A 24,310-nucleotide genomic window follows, 5' to 3' on the forward strand; every position below is an offset into this window, starting at 1 on the left:
ATTCGGATGAAAGTAGGGAAAATGTATACTTAAGATGGCACAATTGCTAGCAGCGAGTGACGTGCCTGGATGGGGTGAATTTTAAAATCCCAGCTGATTCGAACCTACACTGAATTATATTGTTGTAGTAAAGAAGTATCGCACAAAGACAACAAAAGTCCTGCATTTAACACATCATATGAGTCACTCTACTAAAACCGTTACAGAAAAGATGTGAAAAATAAAACAATGGATCCCAAACAAAGACAGGAAATGAGATGATATTTAACTTCTAACGAGCTCTAATTGGATGAATACAATTTTATTTCATTATATTATAAACAATACAAACGACATTTCCTATACAGTAAAGATCAATAATCATGGTCAAAACAAACCATACAAAATAACAAGCTAAAAATAATTACGATGCAGATCTGAAGCAAAGGAATCACACTCATCAATTAAAACTCTACTACTTACACTTTTTTTGCTTCAGGGGTTGAAAATTCATGAATGAAATTTGCATTAGAGGATGAAGGGTTTTTGTGACGTTTGTTACCTTTAGAGTTAAATCTAATCCATATTACCAATCACGGTCCAGAGTCAAATCTAATCCAGCTCACTCATCAAGGTTCCCAGTTAAATTTAATTCAGCTCATTCATCAAGGTCCACAGTTAAATCTAGTCCAGCTCACCCATCAAGGTCCATAGTTAAATCTAATCCTGCTAACCCATCAAGGTCCACAGTTAAATCTAATCCAGCTCACTCATCAAGGTCCATAGTTAAATCTAATCCAGCTCACTCATCAAGGTCCAAATTTAAATCTGATCCAGCTCACTCATCAAGGTCCACAGTTAAATCTAATCCAGCTCACTCATCATGGTACACATTTAAATTTAATCCAGCTCACCCATCAAGGTCTACATTTAAATCTAATCCAGCTCACCCATCAAGGTCCATAGTTAAATCTAATCCAGCTCATTCATCAAGGTCCACAGTTAAATCTAATCCAGCTCACTCATCAAGGTCCACATTTAAATCTAATCCAGCTCACCCATCAAGGTCCATGGTTAAATATAATCCAGCCCACTCATCAAGGTCCATAGTTAAATCTAATCCAGCTCACTCATCAAGGTCCATAGTTAAATCTAATCCAGTTCACTAATCAAGGTCCATAGTTAAGTCTAATCCAGCTCACTCATCATGGTACACATTTAAATTTAATCCAGCTCACCTATCAAGGTCTACATTTAAATCTAATCCAGCTCACCTATCAAGGTCCATAGTTAAAACTAATCCAGCTCATTCATCAAGGTCCACAGTTAAATCTAATCCAGCTCACTCATCAATGTCCACAGTTAAATCTAATCCAGCTCACCCATCAGGGTCCATGGTTAAATCTAATCCAGCTCACCCATCAAGGTCCATAGTTAAATCTAATCCAGTTCACTCATCAAGGTCCACAGTTAAATCTAGTCCAGCTCACTCATCAAGGTCCACAGTTAAATCTAATCCAGCTCACGCATCAACGTCCACAGTTAAATCTAATCCAGCTCACTCATCAAGGTCCACATTTAAATCTAATCCAGCTCACCCATCAAGGTCCATGGTTAAATCTAATCCAGCTCACTCATCAAGGTCCACAGTTAAATCTAGTCTAGCTCACTCATCAAGGTCCACAGTTAAATCTAATCCAGCTCACTCATCAAGGTCTGCAGTTAAATCTAATCCAGCTCACCCACCCATCAAGGTCCATAGTTAAATCTAATCCAGCTCATTCATCAAGGTCCACAGTTAAATCTAATACTGCTCACTCATCAAGGTCCACATTTAAATGTAATCCAGCTCACCCATCAAGGTCCATAGTTAAATCTAATCCAGCTCACTCATCAAGGTCCCCAGTTAAATCTAGTCCAGCTCACTCATCAAGGTCCACAGTTAAATCTAATCCAGCTCACTCATCAAGGTCCATAGTTAAATCTAATCCAGCTCACCGATCAAGGTCCATAGTTAAATCTAATCCAGCTCATTTATCAAGGTCACCAGTTAAATCTAATCCACCTCACTCATCAAGGTCCACATTAAATCTAATCCAGCTCACCCATCAAGGTCCACAGTTAAATCTAATCCAGCTCACTCATTAAGGTCCATAGTTAAATCCAATCCAGCTCACTCATCAAGGTCCACAGTTAAATCTAGTCCAGCTCACTCATCAAGGTCCACAGTTAAATCTAGTTCAGCTCACCCATCAAGGTCCACAGTTAAATCTAATCCAGCTCATTCATCAAGGTCCACAGTTAAACCTAATACAGATCACTCATCAAGGTCCACATTTAAATCTAATCCAGCTCACCCATCAAGGTCCGTCGTTAAATCTAATCCAGCTCATTCATCAAGGTCCACAGTTAATTCTAGTCCACCTCACTCATTAAGGTCCACAGTTAAATCTAATCCAGCTAACTCATCAAGGTCCACAGTGAAATCTACTCCAGCTCACCCATCAAGGTCCATAGTTAAATCTAATCCAGCTCACTCATCAAGGTCCACAGTTAAATCTAATCCAGTTCACTCATCAAGGTCCACATTTAAATCTAATCCAGCTCACCCATCAAGGTCCATGGTTAAATCTAATCCAGCTCACTCATCAAGGTCCATAGTTAAATCTAATCCAGCTCACTCATCAAGGTCCACATTTATATCTAATCCTTCTCACCCATCAAGGTCCACATTTAAGTCTAATCCAGCTCACTCATCAAGGTCCACCGTTAAATCTAATCCAGCTCACCCATCAATGTGCACATTTAAATCTAATCGAGCTCACTCATCAAGGTCCACAGTTAAATCTAATCCAGCTCACCCATCAAGGTCCATCGTTAAATCTAATCCAGCTCACTCATCAATGTCCATAGTTAAGTCTAATCCAGCTCACTCATCAAGGTCTAAAGTTAAATCTAATCCAGCTCACCCATCAAGGTCCACATTGTATCTAATCCAGCTCACCCATCAAGGTCCACATTGTATCTAATCCAGCTCACCCATCAAGGTCCATAGTTAAATCTTATCCAGCTCACTCATCAAGGTCCATAGTTAAATCTAATCCAGCTTACCCTGCAAGGTCCACATTTAAATCTAATCCAGCATACCCATCAAGGTCCACAGTTAAAGAAAAGGAAGCTAAATGGTCAGCCAATTCAGCTTGAGGGGTGCAAACACGTATATGTAAAGCAATATCAAAACCATAAATGTAACCTTTAATTGATTGCACACTACTAATCTTTCCTCCTTTTCCATAGACAGACATGAAGAATATGATGTCTTAAAAGGAAATACTTAAATATATACAAGAAGATCATTGCGAGAGGAACTTAGCTATTTACGTATCAGTACCAGGTAGAAAATAAAAAAGTAATTGTGAAAAACGAGCATATGATTATCATAATAAGTGCAATAAACTAATGCACACAATGCAAATAAAGATACAATTAGGTCTCATACGAAAGCAAATAAGCAAATGAAACACATGATGAAATAAACATTATTATGTGTGTTCTCGATTGAGATAAGTAAGATTTAAAATAATGTATTCGTGCTGAATTTAAAAGTGACTGATACATCATGTTGTAAAAAAGATGGTGAAGTTTCATTCGTTTTAACTTGTTTAAGACACATTACTGTCCTATTTAGCAAGCGATGAACATGGGAAATGTATTATGGTGTCCCTCATAATCATGCCTCATTCATGTCTCATATAACATTTTGTACGTTGCATTTAAGGACTACCTCCTATTCTTTATTTAACATGGAACATTATCATAATATTTCCTTATCAATTATAAAAAAGTATCATATTCTATTCTTTGAAACTGACTTTACTGATATACAGGACGAAAATGTTTCTGAAAAACGATATTTTGTAGGTCAGCTATCCTGGTAAAATATCAGAACTCTGATTTAATTCCTGCAAACATAGTTGTTTTTTACTTTTCATCTATGAATCGTTTTGTACGCTTGCTGAACGAATTTACAGCATAATGATTACTTTATTAAAACTCGAAAGCGAAATGTTGTATTCCCTTTGTTCTTTAGAGACGTCCATGAAGCAGGTTTCCAGCAGAAGCTACCAGAAAATTAAAACAGTCTTTAACCCGGATAACACATGTTGAAAAAGTCAACTTGATGTAGGTTCCCATAGAACATCTATGTTGGACTGGAAAACACTGATAATCTTTCTTTTGCTTTGAAAATCCGAAGGCAGTTTCACATCGATTCCTACCACGCTTTCTTCTTTTAATTCTGGAAATATCAGAAGATATGATTGAAACAAAGTGTTATAGTTGCATCAAATAGGAATTGATTGAAAGATTTTATATTAAAATGAATCTTTTACATCATGTTATTTAACAAACTAGTAATTAAGCAAGTAAATGTCTACTATTATCATAAGATTTGAAGGGAATGTATTTTGAAGATGTTTTTAAGATGACCAGAAAAACGGTTAATTCATTTTTGATGAGACATCTTCAGAATGGGAGGTTGATAAATGCATCACATCGTGCTAGGTTTGTGCACGTACCTGTCAGAACTGTTACAAATAAAGTGTTTTTGTTCAAATAAGTTTATAAGCATTTAAAATTGCAAGTCATCAGTTAACACATGAAGCATTTATGACGAATGACTCCTCAAGGAGGGCTATACATTGAGCATTTGTATGTCTTCGTGCGTAATATGGACAAACGCACATTTATGGAAAATGTGTAATCCGGCTAAGAAAATCTGGAGACAAGGGCTATAATTTATTTCTTATTATTATAAGTTCGTATCGAACAAAACCGGTAAGAAGGAGAAAATAAATATGCGATGTATACACATAGCGGTATAATGTTTTCTTCCGGTAAGGTGGAAAGAAATGATTTCACATGGCATGGGGATACACTAAGACTTTTAGATAGAAACGTATACTCTGTATAAAACGAGTTCTTTTCCTTGACTCGGTAGAGTACACTGTTGAGATTTTGCATTTATTTATACACATATATTTTGTTCTGGAACTATTTCAACTATACCGACGTGGATATATAAATTTATTTCAGAGCGTCTGCCATGACATAGTTTGAGTCTGGATGTGCAATATGGAAAATATGGATCAAACATCCGTATCAAATCATCTAAATCATGGATTAAATGGGTATGCAGCATATAAATATATCAACATTGTTGATTTAACTTTCTTTTATATCTGTATCGCATTTTATTTTAAATTAAATCTCCATTACTTGTGAATAGCGTTGAGACCTTGGATTGTGTGTAGTTCAAGAATATTGTTTCTCAAAACAGTGCTGTTTATTCTTTTCTCTATTAAAATGGGTAGCATTTATGAATGCATATTAGCAGTAAATATAATTTCTGAGTGCGCAACGAGTTACTGAATATAGGTAAATACACATAGAGTCTGTATGATTTTCTGATGCACATTTCCTCTTGTTTTTGATAACATTAGGTTGTAGTATATGGTTTCAATAGTCCATTCCAGTTAATTATAGACCGAGATTTCTTTATACGTAGGAACATCGTATGGGACAATGTCTAATTCACGGATCATGTGCTTATCTTAAAGACCTATGAGATTAGTTTAAGAATTTGAATACTGCTTTAGCTTTATACTTAATACCTACTTCAGTACGTCCTTCGCGGATGGCCGTATTATATAATCATGTTCTTTGCAAAGTTTCCAATTCGTATACCAGTTAATCACATTTCAAATACCTATGTGTCCTCGCAGGTATGAAAATTAGAAAAAAAAGAAACAAAATTTAAAGACAGGGCTACTAATATAATCATATAGATTTTGCAGATCTTCATTCGAGGTGATAAACTATTACTAATGATAGACTAGAAAGAGTTGTATAATGAATTCAATGTATCGTCTGTTCTTGCGTATTTAGCTTATCTGTACCATCAGATTGTACATGTTTGCCACAATTAACTATATGAAATCATAATGGCGAGAATGGAGAAATGGCAAAATAGGTCACCACAATTCTTTTTTTTTGTGGACAGATCTTATGAATAATACTGGCTATGTTTGATAGTGGAAAATAACACGTACTTTTACTGATAAAGTGTTATTTTAGGTATATTGCATACCTCAAAGTTGTACTCTGGTCTTAAAGAATTGTAGATGTTGTTTCTTTGATTGTCGTAGGGATGAAGCTTTTCATAGACTTTGCTACAGGATGCGCTGAAAAGAAACGTTGCGCAAGTAAAGTAACAACAGCGAGTCAATATATTTCCCAGTACATACAAATAAGACGATTTTGTTTGCGTGCACAAATGTGTGGCTTTTTAATAACTCTACGTTGATCACTGCTTTGTTCAGAATACAATTCTGGTAAATCATGTATATGATGATATTAAATTTTTTTTTCTTAATGCTGTTGTGAGATACAAAAGATCCGCGGTTACATTGTACCATGATCCCAAAAATAGATTGAAGAACATACAAGAGTGGTCTCTGAATCCTCGAAGAATGTTATCGTCTTACATGCATGAGCATGTTATAAATTATACATATAATACAATCAGTTGTCATCATCAACATTTCATTGTAGAAATTTAGAATAAACGTTAAGTCATTTACTTTTACTTTGCATCATATTGATACAAATTTTTCCAAATCGATAAATGCACCATAATTTCATTTATGAAACAGGTCATTAATCCGTTTAAAAGCCAACCACTTATCTTTTTGTTTATCTATTTAACTATTGATCTAAAGAGATTTACCCGGGATTGTGGTTTTTTGTGATTTCTGTGACGATGCCTGTAAATAATAATAATAATAATAATAATAATAATAATAATAATAATAATTATAATAATACTGCTACTACTACAATTAATGTCATTATCATTAATAACAAGAATAATAATGTTAATAAATGAAAGCAAAGATGAACAGGAAAATGTAATAATAATAATAATGATAATGATACTACTACTACTACTACTACTACTAATAATAATAATAGAAATCCGAAGTTAAAACAATAATGATGATTCAACTAATAACATAATATCTGAAATTAGTTCGCAGAAAGGACTTAAGAATTCAATATAGCATTGATAATAATGCAAGGTTGCTTATTTGGAAGAGGTTAGAAAGATAAATACTAATCATCAAGCGCTAGTGCGCAAACTTTAGGAAGCCATTCAGAAAGCAGACGTGAATAAATTATGCCTTCAAAATTAGACTGTAGTTTGTTAAGATGCGTGGGAAACAAATACGCTGTAGGTACCTTTTACAGAGTAATTAGGAGTATATTTAAAATGTACTCTATCAGTGAATTTAGAAATTATTGGGATGCATTATATATATATATATATATATATATATATATATATATATATATATATATATATATATATATATATATATATATATATATATATATATATATATATATATATATATATATATATATATATATATAATTAAAGATGGTGAAATAAAATTACATATAGGGTCTGAATATGCCGTCAATTCAACCATGTTGCTATGCAATTCCTCATATTTCTTCTCATCAGCATCACTGCGTTGTTCAGCTCTATTAGTCATGGGGCCCATCTTCAGGTCTGGATGAGGACTGATATCGATAAATGGAAGTGGAAAGCATTCTAAATAAATTTTCAGGTTCAACATATATCAATGTTTTTATCATGTTTCTTTTACGCAATTTTAATTGAAGGATACGGCTCTATTTGTTGATCAAACAAAATTAGAATCTGAAAATATTATAAGCAGTACAAAACTTTTAAATAAGATTGGTATTTTTGATTTATTAAAGGACTTATTAATATAAAATCACATATTAAAAAGCTGGTGACGTCTGGTTAAGTTCGCAAGTTCGAATGATCCCCATTTTATCAAAAATAAGTCATTAATTATAACTTTTAAGTTTGATACTAATGTTTGATGCAACGAGGTAGATATTAGGAAGAAGTCGACTTTATTTCAGTGAATGTGGTCAAGCGACATATTTTATAGTATCGTACCTATTACAAAAACGAAATAAATATGATATTTGTTTTACAAAGATGAACATAGTAATAGTATAAAGTTTTATTTGTTTACCAAAGCCACAACAGTAAAAATGTCCTAACATTATGACTCCCAACTGTGACATATTAGCATAAAATAATTGTAACACAAATATTTATAGACGCATTTCAAATTTTACAATTTACTTTTCAAACGACAAATTGACTTATATGCTTCTTATGCTAATACATTAATGACATTTGTTCCGAACTGCACTTTATGAGGAAAAAACCCATAATAGTCGACATACACTAGAAACTAACATAAAATTTAAATTTATCAAATAAAGTTGCATTTCAACTGTTGTGCCCGGTAACACAACATCATCTGCGAAAGGTAATAAAAATAGGTTCAACACATATTGTATAACAAGAATGATAGAGTGTATTTTTCGTAGGCTTTACAATTTCGCAACTTCACACCCTGCTCATTAGCTCCTGTTTCTTTGCCGGATTTCACATCATCGATTGCGTTTCCAACGTCTTCTTCAGTAATATTTATATAAAGATCATACATGTTGTATTATTCAACGAGTGTGATGCATTCAATTATGCCAGATTTAGAATCTGTTGTTGGCCATGACGTCATCTTAATCTTAGAAAATTTCAAATCTTTTCATATTGAACTCTATTTTCCGCAGGTAAACTCTTGCAAAGTCTTTTAATGTGAAACGTTTGCAGGTTGTATTTAGAGCTGTTATGCCTAAATTTTCTTAGTTCCTTCACTGCCACTCTTTCCGCATTTTTACATTCCGTTTCAAACCACGTGTGTTTTGTAGTCTCAAGGCACCTAATAAACGGGAATCCTGTACAAATCATTTCATACATTTTCGCCCTTCTGCTGAGTTAATAATTTGTACTAAATGATCTACTGCTGTATCAAATTTCATATAATTAAATCAGGAAGAAAACTGGCTTTCAAACTCAAGTGACCGTGGAAATTTAGTTATGTTCAACTTACAATCTTCCTACACAATTTCTTCGCTGAATAACTCTTGGAATTCTGCTATATTGTAAAATGTAATTGCATATGCATTGATTTTGAACTCTACATTCTTTGACTGCCTCACTCAATTGAATGTCTGCTAGAAAATAGTAAAATCAAGAAGCCAAGTTATTACAAAATGTTAAATATCCAATTTTTTTGCATTCTATATCTTTCATTGACTATTCAAGGACCAGTGAAATACTAATGTCATAAGAAGATATCCACGTTGTTTGGATTCCATTTTATTCACGTTTAACGTACTTGGAGGTAGCTTGTTAGAGACATAAGTAATATTCTGAAGTAGCTGAACAGGAAAGGTTTATCACAGTGTATGTAGACATTTTCCGGTATTGCATAATCATAAAAACAACATAACGAGAAATGAACACCAGGATCCAAAGGGCAAGAACTGGCCATGATTTTTTTTTGTAGAGACAATATCTCTTCTTCCGAGTCTGCAGGCATATATCATCTTAAACCTAATATGACATGGAAAGGTATACTGATATTTACACTGTTAAGATTTAGTCACAATATATTACTAAATTTACTAGGCAAAGCTTGAACTTTTAATTAAACTGCAATGCGCGTAATAACAAATATGTTATTTCCACAGAATTCATATCATTAGGTGGCCTAGATCTTATAGATGCAAATGTTTTATACTCCAAAATACAAAACTGATCAAAATTCTGTGTCCATGTCTCGTGACATCAAAGGAAATTGTACTATGTAATACAATTATAAATCATACTTATGCATTCAGTTAGTGTTTCCATCCAACTCTTTCACTACTCCTGATAAGTACCATGTCAGATATTTCCATTCTGAATGACAGATTGGTTAGAACTGACTTGTTCATCATTCTCAGTTGGTTCTGTTTCTTCTGTCTCCTTTACTTGTTTTTTTTTACTTTGCGTTTCCTAGGATTTTTGTTTTGTCCTTGCTGGCTTCTTCCAGAATATTGAATTTAACCGGATCCTTTCCATTGAAATTTTTGTATGATATATCTTTAATATACATGCGAAATTTCCTTTTCGTTTCCTCCCATGTATGTTTAATTGCTTCTTGTAGCTCAGCACAGATTGTATTGTTCGTGTATGATCTTCGTACCCCTCTGTTCTGTCTTCATGTGGTTTCTGATATTTGTGTCCAATGTTACGTGAAAGGCAGCAAACGTTTCCTCTAATTCAAGAGTTTTCATCTTAAATCTCGTGTTGGCACGATGCAGTTGTTACATGAGATGGCTGAATTGTTTCAATTGTTTTTTTCTAATTTTATTTTTTGACGTCTTTCATATATAGAATAACATGCACAATATCAACATCTGTAATGTCTGTAACTGTCACCGTCTGAAAACATCCGTCTGTGACATTACAGTCCCTCAATTATGTGATTAGTAATATATTGAATATATAGGTACATGGGAGTATATGTCATGTATTTATCGTGGATCCTGTTCCTAACCTTGTTTAATCGCACTAAAATACAGTAACAACATTCTCTCTATTGATTTCTGAGACATAATAACTTCTAAATAGTATGTGTATTTTGTTCTGAAATAAAACCTATTACTATTCGCAAATGCTCGACCTCCTGTATTTCCACGTTATGGGTTTGGTTCAACATCATCACTATAGGTAAACATCAGGAACAGAAGACGTCATGTAGCTAGATATATTCTGCCTGGTACAATCCCATGAAACACATGAATACAAGATTTGACTGGATGAGCAAAGCACCCAGTCTTTAGTCTCAACACAGTAGCACTAATCCAGGTTTTACATTTATAATTGAAAGCAAAGTATTATTAATATTAATGTATTTTGCTCTCCCTAAGGTGACCATTGTGCATTTGTTATGTGTTTTTGCTAGTGAGAAAGAAAACTGCAGGTAGATGGTGCACATTATTCAGAGCTTTGGTGAAGCAAACATTGTTCAGAAAATTGTATATAAATCCTGCATTATAATGTCATGATTCAGTTTTATTTATAATAATAAACCATCTACAAGTTGTAATGATTAATTAATCAACTCATTGCATACTATATGAAAAGAAAAGGAACCAATTAGATTTATTTATTTCCATCGGAATAGGAAAGCTTAATTTTCCGTTTGCTTTTTAAATCAGAAATCATATCAAGGTACAAAAGTGATTGTTATACATCTGCTTTACAAAATACTTTGTTATACGAAATTTGCAGGCCATAAACATAAGAAGTTATTATGCTTTGCTGACGTTGAATTCTGAGTTTGCTTTTTGAGTTCATTCATGTTTCTATCATCATACAATTTGTTTGAACTAATAAAATTCATTCTTATAATCCTTTTCAGATACGAAAATATTCGAATGTCTAATCATTTATGATTCTATATTCGTGACTTTTTTGGAGTTTCGATCTCTGTTTCAATAAAAATAATATATATCGTGGTTATTTGTTTCTTTAATAAGTTAATGAAATTTATTCTTGTTCCTAAAGAAGCCTTCTAACATACTCAGGCTTAAACCCTTTTCATGCTTATCTTTCGAAGAACATGCAGTTTAGTACATATCCTAATATAATCCGATATATTCTTAACTAATCTTACCAAATGATTTCTTGTTTCGTCTCTGTTCCTGCAATATATAGACGAAGACAAAGATTACTACCGGCCTGTCACCATGTCACTCAGTATTCGTCTGCAATGTATTGACGAATGCGTTGATGAGTACCGGATTTCTAGCTTGTACGTGAGTAATTGTCTTGAATATATTCACGAATACATTAAGTAATTACGAATAAGCGAAAATAATTTTATAGAAGACTGTGTATCATTTTCTCACCTGAAGAGTTGTCAAAGTGTACGATAGTGATCGTGTAATTATACAGATTATAAAAATCGAGTTTTTAATCAACCTGGACATGTTTGGAGTGAGCATATATACTTGGGGTCTTCTCGTTTAAGGAGCAGCAAATCAGCGTAAGGTCTGATAAATCAATGAGAAAAATTACTTATCTATAAGTAATTATCAATTTTATATTGACGTGTCTTAATGACACCAGGTGCTCAATTATTCAATCACAATTTGATTCCATATTGCCTATATTAACTCGTAGAATTGAAGTTTCAGATCAATGTCCCTGCTGTCGAAAGAATGTGGTGTCATCCACGAAAATACATTAGAGAAATTGATGTGAATATGTCCTGGGTCGTTTTCTCTTAAAGTACAAACAGTTAAATGGGACACGTAGCCAATATTTTTTTACTTCCTTTTATATCTAGAAGCTTACTCACGGAAATGACACCCAGGGAAGTGAGGACACGCAGGACCACTACTAAATAGACCATATGCCATATTGACTTCGCCACAGCAGTGAATGCATCAACCATAAACTGATTCCAGCTTGCCGATATTGGCTCTTAAAATAACCCGGATGTAGGGTTCAGATGTAAGATATGAGTCCCAGCTATCAAACTTGTGTGATGTTCATCCACAAAATACACTAAAGGATATTTAAACATTTTTCCTCTTAAGGTACAAACACATTTGAAGGCCGTTGTTTGATACTACCTTTTCTTTGTGGAATCTTCCGCACGAGGATACCAGCCAGGAAAGCCAGGAAAGCAGCAACAAATGCAATCATTCCTGAAGAGCCCAAAGACCATAATGTCATCCCTGAAAGTAAATAAATGTGATTGGACACTAAAACAGATTGAGTGATAATATGTAGGATGACCTCCCTACGGATAGATATAGCTTGATCGATAGATAGAAGATAAACAATAGGTGCAGTTCAAATAATTCCTAACAATATAAGATATTTACAGACCTTGTTTAGGTGATGTGGCGATACTTTATGATCTGTGAAGATAAAAGAAAAAACAAATAATTAAGCGGTACGTTTTAGTTTTTATAAAATGTAGAATAAACGGAATATAATTTACTTATTGTATGTGCATAGCTAGAAAATATCAATCGCTTCCTTCATTTTGCATTGTCTGAGTTCTTACCAGTTTCTTCATTAGATCTCGGGGAATCAGGAATACATGAAGAGTTGAAATCCCGATTTGTAATTTCCGGACTTGATGTGTTGTCATCTGTTAAACAAAAGGCTGTTATTTTATTACTTTTTCAGTGAAATGTCATGCATCTTTGTTACAATGGTCTGTAAAGCGTTCACAAAATTATGTCATACATTTCATCCAATCAAGAGAGGTCATAAACGTTATATGAATGCACAAATATTCATAAATCTTCGCATCCTTAGTCTATGGCCATTAAATACACCAAATTTCACAGCAATCCATAACAGCTGCAGGACAAACGCTATGAACAAATATGTAGGTTAGATCGTGTCGTGCACTGCACTGAAATACAAGACCAAAAAATCAGCAATACAAAAAAAAAACCCACAAAAAAAAAAAACATTGTGGCAGCTATGTGTGTTTTTGAGATGAGGATCTTTAGGCAATGACCATAATATTGACAATCAAACACGGTGTAACTTGTGGAAGTAGCGAGATAGGATTATTAAACGCTTCACAACAAATGGTCAGTTACATTATAATGATTTGTCGATATGTGTATCATCAAAGGATGAACGTAATATTTTACCAAATCTCGTTGCGATTAGTAAAGGTTGCTACATTATCCACCTAAGACAGAATAAGTATCTAGCGAATATGAATATTACTATATACCTCCATCGCTGGAGATAAAGAGGTAACTGTTTTTTCTTTATTCAGGCATAATTTTGCCCAACTGGTATTAAAATTACTGGATGAAAACACATAGACCATCCTCTGACCAACAATGGTCACTATTCCGCCAAAGTTCAAGTTATTTGTAAACTCTTTCAATTAGGGATGAGTTCTAGACGGGCAAGCAACAAAACGGACAAGAAGGCAAAGTGATATACACTTTCTCACAGACAAAAGGAAAGGGACATTGAATTTGTGCCAACGATTCAATAAACTGAAGAGAAATACAATTTTAATAATTCCACTACATGTAATTAATGTGTTCACACCAATACGCTGCATGTCACATTTACTTAATAGAGAGTTAGTCATGTATTAGATTTGATAGAGATGTAAAATAGGATAACATTTGCAATAAGACGTCGTACATCAGAGCAGAGAGAGGTAAAATTATCGTCAATGACACCACCATTAAATGACCTTTAATAATGCAAACAACATTTAAAATGTAATCACTCCCATTTCTGACAATATTGTCACTGATTGGAGGCAATTTCTTCGGTATTTGCTGATTTTACTTATGATGAAACTGCCGCAAAAGGAAACAGTAAATTTAAAGATATTTCTGATTCACTTTTCCAAGCGGTAAAATTTGGTTAATATTCATATACAGATCAGAAAAGGAAAAAATAAATAAAACGCAAATAATGATTAAAATCAAGCAAACATTTTTTTGTTGTTTAATCATGTATTTGAAGACTTTTAATGATTAATCGCCCTAATTGTATATTAAGCAGATCACAAGTTTGAGGCATGCCCTTATTAACGTCCCAGTATCCTTAAGGAATACATTGGTTTTGAATCTTTGCTAGCGTCCCCCATGGTTGACGTGGGATGGAATGCCGTACCATTTAGTTGAAGCTTGGTTCTCTTGCTGCCATAAAAACAGGAATAAGCTACAATTTCTTTCCAGCGAGAGAACTTTTAAAATGTAATATTCATGTAGGCATGCTAAGAGATTCACCTTGTAGCGTGTTTTTACCAACATTATTCCAATCTAAGTTTCATTTTGCAAAATCAGTAATAAACAAAATTTTTAATGTAGAGTGCACGTAATTTCAATGAATTCGCATTGCATAAATATTTACCTCGAACGTCAACAAATATCGAATCCAAAAGGATCCCTTGGTCATTCCAGGCAGTATATTCGCCCTTCTCTTGAAACGTTATTTCTCGAATGTTGAGACAGAAGTTCCATTTATTTAATGCACAATTTTCAATGCGATCCCGTGCTGCATGGGGTTTTCCATCATAGTTACAGTTCTTTTGTGCCACATCGTAGATTGTTAAAATGCTGTTAACGATAGGCCCGTAAATTTTAATCGAAGATGTATATGCGTTATTATACAAGAACGAGAGGATCATCGTTTCATTCTCTTGTCTAATTAATCTACGTCCTGGAAAAGAGTGAAATAATCTTGAATCATAATAAGAGAAACATTACTAATCTTTAATCCTTGTATTCATAAAAAGTGTGAAGACTATTAAAATACCAGTTTCATATATGTCCTTATTACGGTGGACGTTTTGTTTTGGTTTTCACGTGCAGACCTGATCTAACCATCATATATTTTGATTATAGAACGGCAGCCTTATATCTACAGGAGGAACTGCAGAAATTGGGATCAAATGATTATGCTTTCGTGTCCCGCATTAACCTCTACTGATTTTGAGCTAATAATGTAGCTGACTTTAGTCGTCTAAGCTATATAGCGTTACTAAACATTCGTTGGACAGTTAACGTTACTGGATTCAGTCGATTAATCTACGTCCTGGAAAAGAGGGAAAATATATACCATTACCTGTTGGGTATCTAGGGGTATAGTGGGCACTAGATAGAGGTAGTACCTGTGTTGTCTGGTAGCTGCACCATATGAGAGGATGGACGCACTGGTCTTCATCCATCTCCCATATCTCTCACTTCTGCCTCCAGGAAGGAATCATTCCCGACCTACCCCGGGTACAAACGACGTTGAGGGGGTGATGTTAAAACTGCATTACTAGGCGTATGAACTTCTATAGAGAAGTCACTTACTAGAGCGGAAGGTCTCTACTTTCAACGTCCAAGTGTTTGTGACCAGGGCGCACCATATGTATTAGTGGAATGCGGTTTTGGCCGACAAACTATGGTTCGAAATAGCAGGGAAGGCATATTCTTCAGGCATGGTTGGCCACCTGCCTAGGAAAGGGAAATTCTAATATAAAACGTACGGCCAGCGGACCTCGCTGTCACCGTCCTTGCTTGCCGGACTATGGCAGATGAGCCCAAGGTTTGAAGGGTGGGGCAAGTTTGCGCAGACTGCACTCCACTTGAAATGTTCATCGCATATTCATGAAGGAACTGTGTACTGTTTGCGTTCGACTCTATGAAGAATTGCACCGATGAGAAAGAGGCGAAAACGGTAGGTGAAATATGTTACTGGGATCCGCAGTCCCAATCCTGCATGCCGGTGACTCAGGCCTTTGGTCGTCTGGTGTTGATCTGGAGACGACATCATCACCCGGCAGCAGTGTAAGTGACCAAGCAGCCTTTTCTAGGGACAGCACTGCATGAGGGGCTAGAAAAGGTGGCCTAACCAAAACTCGTCTCTTCACCCCACCAGCCGGCGTTCCCCAGGAAAAGGGCATCTTGCAACGTAATCGAATCTTTACAACAACAAACAACAAGGCATACTTCACCCGATTCACACAGTGGAAAAGACTAAAACTGGCTTGTGAGAACATCAGAACAATGCTAGACTCAATCGACAGCAACATAATAGAACGACGCTCTGCCTTAGTCGCACACGAGCTCTCTGGCCTTGCTGTTGTCATTGCTACACTTAGCGAAGTCCGACTTTCAGAGGAGGGAAGCTTGATAGAACTCGGCGTTGGGTACACCCTGTACTGGTCAGAAGAACCGAAAATTAAAATAAAACGACTTGCTGTAGTCGCATTCATGATCAAGGACTCAATCGTCACAAAGTTAACAAACTTTCCCACGGGTCACACAGACTGCATCATGTCTATGCGTCTCCCGTTAGGGAACCAACAATACGCCACACTCTTCAGTGTATATGCTCCAATACTCCAGGCAGATCCTTCTGAAAAGGATCAATTCTACGCTGACCTACGCAGACTATGCAACAACGTCCTAGAGACCGACAAAATAATCATCCTCGGAGTTTGAATGCCAGAGTGGGCGGAGACTCAGAAGCCTGGAAAGCCGTCCTTGGGAAGCATGGGTGACTGAAATGACAATGAGCGCCTGCTTCCTGAATTTTACGCAGAATTACAGCTCACCATCACAAATACCGTATGTCAGCAGAAAGACAACCTGAAAACTACCTGGATACATCCTAGATCAAAACACTGTTATATAATCGATTACATCATAACAAGCCAGAAGGACTTAAAAGATGTCCTTCGTACTGGAGTAATGCCCAGTGGAGAGTGCCACACAGACCATCGTCTTCTCCGATGCAAGTTTGACTTCCACTTCAAGCCCAGGCCCAGACAACAAATAGGTAACTCGAAAGGAAGCTCCAGATCGAAAACATGTTGTCTGAAGAGGTCAAGGCAGATTTTCTGGAGAGGCTGTAATCTAGACTTGAACAACTTAATTTCCGCAAGATCTACCTCTAGAAGAGATGTGGAATCCCATCGAGGCTGACATTCTGCAAAACTCAGAAGAAATCCTTAGATTCACCACTAAGAAAAATAAAGACTGGTTTAATCAAAACAACCAATAAATCCAAGAACTGCTTGCCGAAAAGAAATCAGCGTACCAAGCCCATCTGGTACAACCATCCTGTCCACAGAATAAACCCGCATTCGGTCCTATCTGCAGCTCAATCCAGTATAGTCTCCGAGACATACAAAATGTATGTTGGACAGAGCTTGCAGAAAGAACCCAGCTGTACGTTGACACTGGTGACAACAAGGGGTTCTATGATGCGCTGAAGGAAGTTTATGATCCTTCCTTCCAAATACAGAGCCCTCTACGGAGTGCAGCTGACCAAGATCTTCTCACTGACAGTAAATCTATCCTGAACCGCTGTTCAGATCACTTCCACACCCTCGTCGGCACTTGCCGTATAGTCCAGGAGGGCGCTATTGATTTCCTCCCACAACATCCACTTAAGATGGAACTTGATGAGGCACCCACACTGCAAGACACTGTAAAAGTCATATAACATTTGAATACAGGAAAGGTTGCAAGAAAAGATGGTATCTCAATAGAGATATGGAAGAGAGGAGGCCTAGAATTGCACACCTAACACCACGAGATCTTCATTTCCTGCTGGGAGCGAGGGTTAAGTTACCCAAGACTTCCGAGATGCAGTCATCATCACCTTGTACAAAAACAAAGGGTAAATGTCTGACGGCTCAAACTACGGTGGGATAACTCTGCTCTCCATTGTAGGCAAATTCCTTTCTAGAGTTTTGTTAAACAGACCTGTGTCCGCCATTGCAGAAGAACATGCTCCAGAGAGTCAATGTCGCTTCAGAGCCCATAGGTGCACAACTGGCATTGTGTTCGTCCTGAGACAGATCCAGGAAAAATGCCCAGAACAAAACAAAGGACTGTACATGACATTGGTGGACCTGGCGAAGGCATTTGAGACGGTGAGCAGAACTGGACTGTGGAAAATCCTTGAAAAGCTTGGCTGTCCTCCTAAATTTCTTACCATGGTCATCCATCTTTATGAAGACCAGCTTGGTCAGGTCAGAAACAATACCGACGTGTCACAGACCTTCCCCATTACAAATGGCGTGAAACAGGGCTGCGTTCTGGCCCCCACACTATTCTCAACCTTCTTCAGCACGATGCTCCAAAAAGCAACATGAGACCTTGATGACGAAGAAGGCATCTATATCCGATTTCGTACTGATGGCAACGTCTTCAACTTAAGGCGATTTCATTCCCACACCTAGACCTTGGAAAAACTGATTAGAGAACTTCTCTTTGGAGACGACGCCTCCCTTGCTGCCCACACGTAAGCTGCCTTACAGCGCGGAACATCATGCTTTGCAGAGGCTTGTCAGATCCTTGGTATTAAGGTCAGCCTAAAGAAAACTGTCGTACTTCACCATTCTGCTCGCAAGGAAGGGTACGGACTACTAAGTATCTTCATTGACGAGACAAAACTGAACCTAGTCCACCAGTTCACCTACATGGGCTGTGTGATATCGTCTGATGCCAAGATTAACAAAGAAATAGACAACAGATTGGCCAAGGCAAACAGCGCCTCCGGCTGACTCTATAAACGAGTCTGGCACAACGCCAGTGTCTACAGAGCTGTCATACTGACACCATCCTATATGGCGCCGAATCAAGGGTTACCTACAGCCACCACCTCCGACTCCTTGTTCGCTTCCATCAGCGGTGCCTCCGCACCATCCTCAACATCCACTGGGTTGACTTTGTCACCAACACTGAAGTCCTCAAACAAGCAGGGATCAACAGAATTGAGGCCACGCTCATGAAGATAAAGCTTCGCTGGGCATTGCACGTTTCCAGACTGCACTATATGATGAGCTGTCAACTATCCACCGCGATAGAGGGACACCTTGAAAGAGATATAAAGACTCCTTAAAAAAGACCCTCACCTCCTGTGGCTACGATCACCATCAACGGGCATGACAAGCTGCTGACCGTGGAAGCTGTCGACGTACAGTTCACCAGGCCGCTGCCACTTTTGAAGAAAACAGACGGGCCATCTTGGAGGAAAAACGATGGCGAAGAATAAACCGGGAACGATCGGCAGCACCCACCACAATCCATATATTTCCCTGCAGCCTCTGTGGACGGGCGTGCCTGTCACACATTGGGGTCGTTATCCACCAGCGCGTGTGCAATAGACATGGAGATACCCCTTCCTAATCTTCGCAAGCGAAGTCAAACAATCTTTATACTTATATATATCTAGCCTTTCTAGATCATGTCCCAGGTGGACATGCATATCATCGTCCTCCGAAAAGTTAACCGTATCGGACCTAGTAGTTCCAGTTTTAAACTTGCATAGACAGGGCTGTTATCCCTCTTAGATTAAGTTGATACAACTGGATATAGATATCAATATCAACTGGGTGTTTCACCATGCTAGCTATTATTATATAATGGTTAGCTAACCATGCTGTATCATTTCGTTCCAGCTGTATACCATCTTCCTCTGGGATGTTGATCTTTATGGTTCCAGCCGTTCCTGCTGTAAATGGATCGGAACTTGCTGGAGCCAGTCATTCCAGCTTTAAATTTATATTATCATATGCTGGGCAACTACATCTGCTATATCTTGCTAACCTAGCTGTAAATGGACTCAGATCACAGTGATAAATTCCAGTTCAGGACCAAGAATTAATAACCAGTCTATTTTGTGAGCATTTTTTCTCTCTATCAATATAGGTGGTATTACAAGAGGTATATTTAGGCATTCTTGCTATTATTTTAGAATGAATAAATGGTTTATTGTTTTGAATATGAGCATTATGGTACGGTTGTCCATATGTATTTCGACGACAACAGTGAGTAATGAGGAATCGATGTTAATCAGGAAGCAAAGTCGGTGACCGATTGCATGGTACGGTTCTAAAACTCCAGACTTTCATAAAAGAGTTAATATTAAAGATACTTGAGATTAACCTATGATATTTAAGATTTGGAAACAATGAAAAATTCATCACTAGGAAATAAATATAGGGACCATAGATGACAAATAATTGTGATCCGAATCAAAATCGTTAGTAAAGCACTCACTATCTTCTTTACTGCCTTTAGCATTGCATAACATGCTGTCTTATGGTTTCAAACCTTCACCACCAGCCCTCTGTTGTACATAAAATCAATGTTAGGTTTCGCTTATTGTAGACGTATGCTATTCGACCAGTATACAACGTGTTTTACGACATTAGTAGAAGGAACATAATTGACTTGGGAGCATAATACTAATGAAATAACATATTATATTCAGAAGGAAGTGACTTAATTGAATTGGTAACGTTCTTAACGAAGATATTTAGATAAACATGTACTTTTATTGCATCCAGTAAAATAATCTATAATGAACATGGTTTTGAAACTGGCATGCTTTAGCACAAAAAATTGTCAAATTTGTTTTTAAAACTTCTTTTCAAAATGAAATCTGGGATATTATCAATGCCATCTACTGAACATGTATTCATGGTGTCATGTTTTTAACACAAAAGCACTCATCAGTGCCCATTCGGATTTAGAAAATGCATAAAACCTGAGCTATTTGCATATCTTGCTTACGAAAATTTACATGTTATTTTTTAATCACACTCACCCTCAAATACTTATATTGGGTGGTAAAGCAAAGATCCCTACATATATGATGTGTCCTGATCGATGTAACAATGATATTTTTATTTTGCACCGTTTACTTTTCTCAGAGCTCATAAGGTTTGGACCAAAATGTAATAACCCACTCGCAGATTGCATTTACATGGACACTCTATGTTCCAAAAGGAGGCAAATATCCAGAGACCTGTTTAGTAGCAGGAGTAGTTATGGACATACAGACATGCGGAGGTTAGCACAATAATCTACGGTAGGGCATGGAAATAACGACTAATCTAGACCAGTATAGCTTGTTTTAGATCAGAATACATTTTTCTTTTTTCTTGATTTTACAGTTTTACGTTTTGAAAACGTATTAAAGTTCAAGGATGCATGAATTTTTCTTTCGTTTTCAAAAACTTATATCAGTCAGTCAAAACTTTTCTGGAATGTATTTTAAAACCTTGATATGAGAAATAAAAACAACTTTGTACGATGTCTCATGTAGGGCGAACTACAGTTGAATCAATTTCTAAAATTCGGTCAAGAGGTTGTTATAGCCATAGCGACAAAGCTAGATTGGTGACCCCCAACTTTGTCATTCTTAAGGAGTCAATTGTTTCTTACACGAATGATACACAAGATTGAGGAGTCATCATGATTAGTTATGATTAGTTGTAAAGTAATATTTATGAAGGCAGATTGCCAATTAATAGATGCTTGACTGTATTTATCTGTCCGTCTGTTATAGAATTGTATATGCAACATGTATAATGGCATATATGAACCTTGAAAATCTTACTGCTCTTATTATTAACAGAAGGTGAAAAGAATACATACGTGTAACAAGAATACTTGTTTTTCCTTTCTCTTGGAAATTTTCGCAGACTGTAAAATTTCCACTATCAATAAAAGTGACATTTAGTAGCAGAAAACTGAAAGTATTTAGACTCGAGTTTATCATTTGTATTCGACCAGTATAGTTTCTGGAAATAGATGTAGTCCGTGGATCGTACGTCATCACATTAGTGTAATGTAGATTGCTGGTGTAACCAGAGAAGTTGATTTCCAACGTCTTGTTTCCATCTGTTGAGGTTTTAGTGATGGACACCGTTACATTATCTTCTTGAGTATATATCTCCGGTGTAAAAGCTACATATATAAATAATAGTGATTGAATATGTTTAAAATACATTATCATTCGATTCATTGCTGGATATCTAAATTTTCGATGCCAATTGATATATATATATATATATATATATATATATATATATATATATGTAGATATACATATTCGAAATGTTATCTAAATACATGCATTAATATTGTCTTCATTGAAATGAATATCGTTTTCTATCTGATTATGTACTCACAAGCTATGTCCACAGATCCTGTAGATGATTTCAAATACAATGTATCCCATACTATAAAACTTCTTCCGTGGGTCACAGTCAGCGATAGTGAACGATTATAATCACGTGTACGAATGACCACAGTCGAGTGGGAATCGTACTTCATACATTTGTTATAGAAAATTATTAAACATTTCTTTTTTGAAATTGATGAGCCTTAATCTGATATGCTAACTATCTGTTTTCAATTTACTAAAAAGTAAATTGAAATCAGCTACAGTATGCCTATCACGTTAAATTTAAAATCTGGTGTTCAAAATTACATATACGTCTATGTACACGTTCTTAAAGATTTTCCAGAAACGTCTGTGAATAAAGATCATGATTACACTATTCTCACAATTCGTAAGCATATCTATGAAGCCGCTAAGAAGATTGTCACAGATATAGTCCATGCAGCGAAATCAGCCCACTACACTGCTACGATCATAGAACGTTTTTAAGGGCATACGTGCTTATCCTGACTGGAATAATATATAGTTGTGTAATTTCAACCAGGCATTCATCACTTGAAGAACCAATATTTCATAAATCTTTTGACATATTTTAAAATCATGCATTACTGCTATTCACCCGTGTACGTTAATAACATGAATTCATTTTGGACAGTTCATGACAACGTTGAATTTAATATTTAAAAGCAATCAAACATCACAAGTGAATTTGTAGTTCCAGCAACATAAGAACAGTTCAGAAATTACTCAAAATTCCTTGTTAAATAATCTTTTTTCTTCAAACACACACGCTCGCGCATCTGCCAAAACAACACAATTGTGCTTTTTCTGAGAGAATAGATCAATTCGAATTGAAAACATGTTTTCTTGTGGGTTTCAGAGTTCTAATAAATATTAGAATACGTCCCCAATCGCTTTTTTTTAAATCAGTACAGTACATTCTGAAAACTAATTCCTACACTATTTAATGTGATCATTTTGTATCATCTTACAAGTGAGACATATTACTTTCAAATACAGGGGCCCCGAGTGGCCGAGTGGTCTAAAGCGCTCACCGTTACGGATCACTGCCATCTCACCTCTGTCTGCGTGGGTTCGAGTCTCGGATTAAGGTAATGTGGTTATGTGAGAAAGCTTGCCAGTAGCTTCTCGTGGGTCGGTGGTTCTTTCTGGGGGTTGTCCGGGGTCTTCCTCCACCATTAATACTGGCCGCCATGTATAGCCTATCATGTGCTGAAAAATGGCGTTAAGCCCTACAACAACAACAACAACAACTTTCAAATACATAAATGACATTATCTTGTACATTTAAGTAATACATTTTATCGACGAAATATATAATTTTCTGCCTTGAAATGATAGATAACATAAGAACACCGTTGTACTTGAATAGTCGATTACAACCCATTATTTAGATAAATAACCAATTTGACTCTACATGATTCTGCACATTATTTACAGTAAATAACCTATTCATCTGTACATCATGATGCATCTTTCAGGTATGATTCATTTCATACGGTCAACACTTAACTCAGCAGCTATTGTGTCTCCTTGATCTGAAATTATTCTGAATTTAAATGTTTCTTTGTTAAACATTACTACCTTGACTTACCATTGGTATAATCAATTCCAAACAACACGAGAAAAAGACATATCTTGATTACGGTCTCCATTATTTTGAAACGAGATCTGGCTCCACACAATTTGCAAACGGTAAAAATGTATTGATGAATCTCACAGAGCAGTCAGTTCTATTATATTGCAGTCATTATTATCGCTGGTAAGGAAAAGATGTTAAACAATTCTGTCTCTGAGTCATAGTCTCATGAATTAAAATCATAACAA

General features: G+C 36.1%; 1 protein-coding gene across 1 annotated transcript; it reads right to left on the reverse strand.

Annotated features, from left to right (window-relative positions):
* Window positions 1-282: 282 nt before the first annotated feature.
* LOC149793966 (uncharacterized) lies at window positions 283-24,210 on the reverse strand. The gene is made up of 10 exons (XM_089967900.1): window positions 24,078-24,210; window positions 21,934-22,245; window positions 14,900-15,208; window positions 13,062-13,148; window positions 12,622-12,726; window positions 11,658-11,685; window positions 7,499-7,626; window positions 6,767-6,803; window positions 6,128-6,221; window positions 283-4,276 (listed from the first exon to the last, which is right to left on the reverse strand). The coding sequence occupies exons 1-10, from the start codon at window positions 24,136-24,138 to the stop codon at window positions 4,271-4,273; spliced, it is 1,167 nt and encodes a 388-aa protein (XP_089824026.1). The 5' UTR covers window positions 24,139-24,210; the 3' UTR covers window positions 283-4,270.
* Window positions 24,211-24,310: the final 100 nt, after the last annotated feature.

The sequence above is a fragment of the Sinohyriopsis cumingii genome, chromosome 8 (assembly GCF_028554795.1).
Source record: "Sinohyriopsis cumingii isolate HCF-2022 chromosome 8, ASM2855479v2, whole genome shotgun sequence".
NCBI classification, from domain to species: Eukaryota; Metazoa; Mollusca; class Bivalvia; order Unionida; family Unionidae; genus Sinohyriopsis; species Sinohyriopsis cumingii.

What these genes read in the sequence shown, in the direction of transcription:
- LOC149793966 (XM_089967900.1), bottom strand. Translation starts at nt 24,138, where the DNA reads ATGGAGACCGTAATCAAGATATGTCTTTTTCTCGTGTTGTTTGGAATT. An exon ending in AACAAGTATTCTTGTTACAC is followed by an intron (nt 15,209 to 21,933) that starts GTATGTATTCTT and finishes ACTCTTTTCCAG; the next exon opens with GACGTAGATTAATTAGACAA. An exon ending in ACGAAACAAGAAATCATTTG is followed by an intron (nt 7,627 to 11,657) that starts GTAAGATTAGTT and finishes TATCGATATCAG; the next exon opens with TCCTCATCCAGACCTGAAGA.